Source organism: Fibroporia radiculosa (genome assembly GCF_000313525.1).
Source record: "Fibroporia radiculosa TFFH 294 genomic supercontigs, scaffold15437, whole genome shotgun sequence".
NCBI classification, from domain to species: Eukaryota; Fungi; Basidiomycota; class Agaricomycetes; order Polyporales; family Fibroporiaceae; genus Fibroporia; species Fibroporia radiculosa.
In genome coordinates, this window is record NW_012133488.1 from 19048 (window position 1) to 27446 (window position 8399).

Below are 8399 nucleotides of genomic sequence, written 5' to 3' on the forward strand. Positions count from 1 at the left end.
TGCAGAGTACGAGGAGTGGTGCGGTGCTTGAATGCCTTGGAAGGGGGCAACATGATGGGCCTGGACAGGTTTGCTCCGCACAAAGCTTGCATGGAGGCTGAACCGAAGTTCGGACAATGCCCCTCGCGTGACGTCACTGTGCGTCACATACCTTTTCTGACGAGCGCTCCGCGTCGCCTGCCGATCGACATTGCGCATCATGAAGTCGGCGCCTGGCCTCTTGACAATATCCCAAGCCATGCAGTATATTCGATAAGCACAGTACCTCGGCGTACAGTACAATTAGTTACATTTGTCCAATGCCATGAATACACTTGCCATTGTTTACATGCAACACCAAGCCCCAATGAGCACATGTTTTCAGAAACCAGACCTGAAGTAAAAGCAGGCAAGAAAAACCAGGTGAGGACGTCGACATAGGTGTGTTCGTGACGTCTCCAAACAACAATATACATAGTGATATGATGATTGACGACCTCTGACAAGATGGCCTGACATTGAATCCGGGGGTCGGCAACATGATACATGGGCAAAAAGTATGAAATCTAACATACCTTCTAATCATGCAGATTCTGGTGGATTTCTGAATCTAACGACCAAGACTGTAACATTGTCCGTCGAATAATTCTTGTATGCGTAGTCGAGCAACTCCTCCGCCGCTTTCTTGGTATCCGCAATTCCCCGGACGAGCTCGATTGCCTTCTGATCATCAACAACATCCCATAGCTATCACACCATGATCTCAACATTAGTATCACGTAGCACCATTAAAAAGCAAAACGCACCCCATCGCATGCCAGAATCAAGAATTCATCATCCTCTCCAAGTTCGGTCTCTGTTGTGTACGGCGCACCCACCACATACTCCTTCATCGACGAGTCACCCAAACTTCTCGTCACCGCCAATACACCGTTCACGCGCCCGCTCATCACGAATCCACCGGCATCCATGATACGCCTCGCCTCCTGCTTATCCGAGCCCTTGTGGTCATACGTCAGACGCACCGCACGCCCTGCGCGACACAGTACGCCCCGTGCATCTCCCGCGTTCGCGCAGTAGAGCATGCGCCGCATTTGCGCATCTGCAGACGGAGTCCACGCCGTGTCCGCTTCCGAGTTAGACGGCCCATGCTGCTGTGGGGGCGACGGCGACCTGCGCTCACCCAGCCCTTTGATAGCGTTCTTCAGCCGGTCTGACGCACTCTTCTTCGGCTTGCTCTCACCTTCACTGTCCTCGACGCCATTCTCCTCGTGTGAGTTCGCTGCAGCAAGGGCAACCGCAAGGGGGTCGAAGCTCTTGGGTACGAAGCTCTGCGTCCCGTCTGCATCCTCGAGCCGGAGGAAGGCCGTCACGGCAGTGCACCCGGAGTGCATCTTGCCGTCCGATTCCTCCGCCAGCTTCGAGAGATTCGCATCGACGTCGTGGAAAGTCTGATTGAGGACGTCCGGGATGTTTCCGGTGGTGTCGCTGCGAAGCGATTGTAGTAGGCACTGTGGCTATGCATGAGCCGCATTTCGATCGCGACGAAAGGCCAGTGCATACTTCGGCGAAGTTCTGACCACACCACTCTGCAGCCTGCTTTCCAGCATGTCCGTCAAAGATGGCGAAAAATCCCTGCCCTCGGATCCCGCCGAAGGGGACAATGACGGAGTGAGCGTCCTCCATAAATCGCCTTGGGCCTTTGGAGTCTGTCACAGCGCATTTGAAGGAGTATTTTGCGGGAAGTTGCATGTCGTTGCGGCTTGCCATGCTAATCGAGTGAAATCAGTTACGACAAGGGAGAGACGTCAGCGAGGACGGACTTGTGAGAACGCGCTGCGCTCGCTGCATGCCAGGATGGGTCAGTGGCGCACGTGGAGGGAGATTCAGCATGGAACATACCGGATTCGTTTAACGCTACGGGAACCATATCGTGGATATTTGGCGGTTTTTCAGGTGGCAGAGAGCTGGACAGGAGGAGCGAAGTGCGAGCGGGCTACAGGTGGTGGAGTATTTATGGAGAGGCAGGCAGTTGGGCCGCTGTGGGTCGCAGTCTGTCGGGCGCGGGCCCTCGCGTCATGACACGTGCACCCACCCGCCCGCCTTTGCGGCTCGTCTGCGCTTGTCTTCACCCTCCCTGCGCTTGTATTGTTTGTTGCTATGCATATCATACCTGCTGTGCACGCGCTGTGCACACAAAGCAAGGGCCACAATTGACAGTGCTTGCTCTGCTGGCCAATTCCTGATATTGACATCGTGGCCCAAAGCATGTCTCTCACGATAGTTCTCAGTTCCTCCTGGCTCAGGGCTGAGCCACTGGGGCGCGGGTAGCAAGGATAAAGTTGAAACGTTGATGGGTGGCAGTTGGGTGGCAGTTCTAAGTAAGAATTTACCTTGATCAGGCTGTCTGCCGCTTTGTACTTTGGATATCTACGTTCGACAGTGCCCTCGTATCACAACCTGTACCCAGGACAGGAGGGTATATGCATCCGCAGCGCCAAGTAGGCGGCGAGTATATGGGCGGAGTTTGTCCTTTTTGAATCGGTGCTCTACTATTAATGCATCCAGTGCGGTAGCTGCGCTGCGGGTGGTACATACCGCCCGGCCGTGGCTCCTCGTCGTATAAAGTCACGACTCGTCTGATGAGTCCGTCATGCCTCCTAGCACCATTCCAATATAATAATGCAATCATGATCTGGAATCTATGAGCGCGGCAGACGCCGAGGAGGGAGCCGACTGATCTGAATGACTTTTGAGCGCGCCATCGACCTTGTTCAGTTCCACATCTTTCGAGCGTTGTCGGAACCTGTGGATGTCTCAGCAATCAGCCGCACCTAAGCCTTCGCTTCAGGGGGTCCGCATCAGAGCTAGGAAAGGTGCTGTAAAGGCGCACGCTAAACACGAACCCACCGGTGCGTCCCCTTTCACCCAGCGTTTTTATTCACAGCCTGATCAACGCCGTCGGTCGGCCGGGCAGTCTTCCGAGACCAGCTCTACAAACACATCGAGACTGTCCCCAAGGACGACTTTGACGGCTTTGCCAATAAACTAGTTCAGGCTGGCTCTACTCTCGAATTTCTTAAATACGCAGATGTCCTCTTCGAGATTCTCCTTGCCGGCGGCATCCTCCAGCCTGGAGGCAACTACGTTGAGGATGGCGCCCCTCAGTCTCCGTTTTCTATCGTCAGCGCTAAGGAGCCCGTGGAGGTGGCGGACATAAAGCGATATATCGAGGTTTTGAATAAGCTCATCAGGAGGCAAATTTTATTCTTTTCATACTCTATACGATTCTGATCCATCTCCCATAGATATAAGTACCTCCAAAAACCCCTGGAGGAAACCTCTCTTCCAACTCTTTTGCAATATATCAATCGATGGCCCGATGCACAAAGGGAGAAGCTTGCAGTCGCCATTGCGCTTCTTATGTCCCAGGGCTTAGCAGGTGCCGGTTGTCTGCAAAGTCTGACGAAAGATCATCTCGCGAAAAATGGTACATAACATGTCACTGCCTATTTATAATCTTTAGTGCCTCATCACTTCCCAGATGTCTCGATCAACATCGTCACTGTGATCTTTCGCACTTACCTGACCGAGCAGTCTATGGACCATCTCGCCGGATCGCTCAAGCGTGGTGGAATCAAGGACCTCCTGCTTTTCTTTCCTGCGAACAAGCGCAACGACAAAGCCGTTGAAGAGCACTTCCGCAAGGCAGGCATTCCGCAGGTTGCGGAATGGTGGACAAAGCGCCAATATGCGTCTCTCAAAGATGGGATCATCAGGACCCTCCAGGAGCAGCTCGAGCAGGATGTCCCCCACGCAGAAGTCCGTGTTTTCTTCCTTTGAATTCAGCTCGTTATAACCAAGCGTCATACAAAATTCGGCTTATCGTTGATCAGATCGTCGCGGCCATCAAAGCCAAGCAAGAGGAGCAGCCCCTCCCTGAGACCGAGCTGGTCTCGTGCATCTGGCAGGGTCTCATCTCGTCTATCGAGTGGTCAGCCCGACAAGATCAAAACGAAGCGCTTGCGCTTCGTGAGATTGGTGTAGGTCTTGTCTGATGTTATCTCTCAATTTGTGTCGACTCATGCCATCTGCTCCGTCGCTAGGGCTTCGCTGACATTATCGAGCCATTCTGTAACGGGGCTAAAACCGAAGTGGCCCTCATTAATACAGTGCAGGTGTACTGTTACGAAGACACACGTATCATTAAGGCCTTTTCCCAGGTTCTCAAGGTAGCAACATTTTAACTCATCCCATTGGTACAGCACCACTCATTTCCCGGCCAGGTTCTGTATAACAAAGACTGTATCTCCGATCAAGCCATTATATATTGGCACCAGAAGGGTGCAAAGCCGCAAGGAAAGCAACACTTCCTGCAAGCGGCGCAGCCACTCGTGAAGGTGCGATGTCACCCTATGCGCGAGACACAGTGATTGACTCCTCGGCTTTATGCAGTTCCTGCAGGAACAGGAGAGCGATGACGAGGACGAGTAGATGGCCCATGTCAGTTCTGTATACCTGACCCACGTAAACTTTTGACCGTGTATACTTCTCTCGGACTGTGTACATGTAGTCAAAGTGATCCAAGATGATGTGATATAGTATCCAAGCTAAACAGCTAATGCAGGCAGCCGCGCTGTATGAGAACGTATCCAAATGACAAATGGTACAGAGCTATGTGCGGTGACAGGATGACTATGACTACAAATATACAAGCTTACTTTTGATAGGGTGTGATATCAGAACAAGGATCTACCAAGCCTCGGGCATGGGAGGGAAATCGCCCATCCATCCGTTTGGGTGTCCCATCTGCAGAAAAATACCGTCGGAACCGTTTGAAGGTAACCCAAGGTCCGTGAGGCTCTGTGAACAACGTATTAGAACGGCCTCAAGTTGGCAGCCTCCCAAATACCAACCTGCTCCTGCAGCCAGAGTGGTATCGCTGATGGGCTGAACAACATCCGGTCGTTGGGCAGGGTCCCAGAGCCCAACCCGAGCTCCTCCACGGTGAACGGTAGCTGTGGCATCAGACTCGGATCAATGTATGGCGGAGCCATCATGTCCGGGCCATGTGGGGGGCCCATCGGTGCTGTCATGCCGACCTTGCGCTTTAAGCTAGCAAGCATGACTCTAAGAGTCAGCGCATACCTACAATCCTATATTAAGGAACAGCTATGTCCATTGATAAAAATGCAGCGTACCTCTCGGCTGCCACGTCGGACAACAACTCGGCAAGTTGCTCAACCTGGACGGTAATAGTACCCAGATCCATCTCGGCCGGGAAGAGGTTCGCCATCTTCAGCAAGAAAAGACCGGAAAAGGCAGCCATGACGAGGGTGTCATGCACGGCATATCGTAACGCCGCTCTGCGAGTAATGATTCAGCAATACACAAGCTACATATGATAGAGGACTCACCTATAAGTTGGAGAGTTGAGTAAGTTCGACACGCAATTCGAGGCCGCATCCTTGGCTTGGAACGCAAGTTCGCGTTGCTCGAAGGGCATCCTATCCCATGCGACGCCACGCAAGGCTACGCAAACAAGCCAGACTTTCGCGTAGTGGAGCTCGCCCGCTAGGATTTTGCGCGGAAGGGATTCTTCGTCCATAGATTGACCTAATCATCATTTAGTATTTTTTAGACAGACACTCAATCATACATACGATGGAGTTCGTCACAGTCCGCCCACCATTTATCAAGTGCAACATTTGCCCGGCGAATGAAAGCTAGCGTGTTGTGATTAACTTGTCCATTAAGTGGTGATAACGTCTCATAAATTTGCGCTAATTTAAGCGTGTGAGAATATGCAGCAGGCGAAAGACGTAGCTACATACTCTTCTGGGCAATCAACTCCACCTGTGACACGAGGCGAACGTCTGTTGGAGAACTCATAGGATGTGCAAGGAGTAAACGACAATGTTTGATAGAATTTTCATCGCGGAGAACAATCGGGCGGCCAGTGCCTAGGCTCATCCTGGAGGAGGGCTCAGCGTCAGTGACGATACCACAGCCAGCATTAGAACGTACTGATGATCAAACCAGTACAGGCATAACCAAATCCTTGCGGAAATGACTGGGCGTAGTTAGATGCATAAGTAAACAACATGTAGCATACTGAGCATATACTCACCCAAATTTCGCTCTTCTTCCTCATTTCGCTTTTTCGCGCCCTCGCGATCGGCTAGTTTCTCTAAAGCGCGATGCAGCCCGAGGTCGAGGGCCATACGCATGGCATGACCGCTGGGCAACCACCCGTTCGTACTCCAAGCGGCCAAGAGCAGCATGCCTGCGCAAGAACGGTATGAACGCTTGCACAGTTCTAGATATCATATGTTTTACCTTGCACAGCTTCTTTGCGAACCACTGGTCCAAAGAGCGTAGAGCGCGCTATGCCCTGTGCTTCCTCTAGACTTTTGTAGAAAGTAGAACTCAAAGGTCCGGTACCACTTCTAATCTTACTTGCCACAGCCAGAACAGAGTCAAATGTCCAGGGCGTGCGCTCCATAAGCCCGTCATACGTGTCATAGCTTGGGTCGAAGCACGGGATGAAGATATGACAACCAGAGAAGAAACTGCAGATTCGGCCATACTCTGTCAGCAACAATAACATAGGGCCATTGGACAGACAAACATAGTGTACAATTCTCGTGCTTCAGCATCACTCACAAGCCCCTATCGGGTCCATAAGATTGATATTCAATCAAATAAGGGCAGTAAAGGCACCTTCTCAACAACATGAGGAAACGCATTCCGAGGTGTGGGCTCTGCTTTCTTCCGCTTCTTAACCCTTGAGCACAGATTTCAGCAAGTAGCAGGCATCACACGAGAATATCAATACCTAGGTGGCGAGGCTGACGGTACCGCGGCGGCTTCGGCTGCAGCATTCGCAAGACCTTGAAGGGCCTCGATCGGAGCATTCAGAGCCGACCGAGGCAGCGTGTCTTCCGATTCGTCATCTGACGATGGCGCTGTGCTGGGCACAATGCCATATGTAGCGTATTTGTGTGGCTGTCCTCTACACGTGAGTTTGGGCAATCACGAGCAAACGCATTCAAACGACGCACGGGAGGTGCAAAACCTGGTAGAGGCGGAAAAGATCTAGGGCCACGCGACGATTGCTCTGCTGGGCCAGGAGATCCGTACATATCCACACCATTACGGAGTGGTGGAAGAGGTGGGGGTCCGCCGTTGGCAAATACAGTCTGCTGGACTATGGCTGCGGTCTGTTGACCTTGCATCTGGATGGCAGCCAGTATTCGGTCCAGGGATGATTGCATGCCAATCATCTGGCTTTGCATAACCTGAGACATGTCACAGTCGCGGTTGAGACTGAGGGGGGTATGTAGGAGAGAGACAGACATGCTCACAAGATATTGGCCTTCCAAGCGGGAGAGTCGTCTGAGTTGGCGGGCGTAGAGGGGCGTTGCCAGGTTAGCGAACGGAGGTACAGGTGATTGTGAGAGGCTCACTCGACGCTGGCACCAGACATAACCTGGACATTTTTCTTCTCGGGTTTCTCAAAGACGCAGGGTGTGCCGCTTAATTGGCAACGACGACAGGGAGACTGACCAGCCCGGCCCGGGCGGAGAGGCGGGCCACGAGAGGGGGTAAGGGCGTGTCCGACGCAGTCAATTGGCAAGCAAGACCCACCTCTCCTTCGCATCTATTCTTACCCTTACGGCAGGCGGTGCAGGCCCGTGCACCGCGCTTTGGGATGTGGGCTGGCGGGACGGTGGGCGGGGCGGACTGTCCGGAGGTGGACGCCTGGGGATGATTCATGTCCAAGTGGCTTGTGGCGTCCCCAAAGCCCGTCCGACGCCGCTTGTTGGACGTCGACGGCTCGTATTCGGTGGACGTCGTGGGCGACAGAGACATCGATGAGCAGAGGGGCGGGGGCGTCAAGCTCAGCGCATAGTCGTCTTATGACTGGCCGTCGCCGTTGGCCTCCGTGGGAATGTCTTCCCAATGCAGACACACTTGCACGCTCACATCTCACCCACCTGACCTCCTGCCGTCCTATATCTCCTCCTCGACGCCCTCTGTTCTCGCTTCTAGTCCGTGGCTATACCTCGTCTCAGTACATTGCACTAACTGTCCTCTACATCGACTGAGCACCTCAACATACGCTTCCAACTCAGGCCGACCAGCACGCTCGCCGCAGTCGCCATTAGACCTCGCCAGCTTTCGCGCGACCGTCGCAGCTTCATATCCCACGAGTCGACGTATAAGCAGCTATTACTAGCGTTGATTATCGTACCCTTGGTCATTACTGTGCCGCTGCTATCTACCATCCCCTCGCCTCTCACAGTAGCGCACATGCTCGTCCGCTATTCAATGTTACGGATTGATAGACTATTCCCTCCGCGGAGCACCGTCTTCTTACCCGGGTTCCACCATTTCCTCGACGGCATGGGGTATCC

General features: G+C 53.0%; 3 protein-coding genes across 3 annotated transcripts; 1 reads left to right on the forward strand and 2 right to left on the reverse strand.

The window, feature by feature from the left end:
- Positions 1-561: 561 nt before the first annotated feature.
- Positions 562-1909, reverse strand: FIBRA_07668 (uncharacterized protein; the record flags this gene model as incomplete). The annotated part of the gene is made up of 5 exons (XM_012329342.1): positions 562-726; positions 786-1490; positions 1543-1750; positions 1803-1824; positions 1882-1909. The coding sequence occupies 5 exons, from the start codon at positions 1907-1909 to the stop codon at positions 562-564; spliced, it is 1128 nt and encodes a 375-aa protein (XP_012184732.1).
- An 882-nt stretch (positions 1910-2791) lies between these two features.
- On the forward strand, positions 2792-4473 carry FIBRA_07669 (uncharacterized protein; the record flags this gene model as incomplete). The annotated part of the gene is made up of 8 exons (XM_012329343.1): positions 2792-2891; positions 2957-3213; positions 3295-3469; positions 3524-3801; positions 3876-4022; positions 4086-4211; positions 4266-4379; positions 4435-4473. 8 exons carry the CDS (start codon positions 2792-2794, stop codon positions 4471-4473), a joined length of 1236 nt encoding a protein of 411 aa, XP_012184733.1.
- Positions 4474-4731: 258 nt separating this feature from the next.
- On the reverse strand, positions 4732-7340 carry FIBRA_07670 (uncharacterized protein; the record flags this gene model as incomplete). The annotated part of the gene is made up of 13 exons (XM_012329344.1): positions 4732-4842; positions 4896-5127; positions 5181-5345; positions 5397-5595; positions 5643-5762; positions 5814-5953; positions 6007-6052; positions 6110-6265; positions 6319-6551; positions 6611-6651; positions 6703-6766; positions 6818-6987; positions 7044-7340. The coding sequence occupies 13 exons, from the start codon at positions 7338-7340 to the stop codon at positions 4732-4734; spliced, it is 1974 nt and encodes a 657-aa protein (XP_012184734.1).
- Between the last annotated feature and the right edge of the window lie 1059 nt (positions 7341-8399).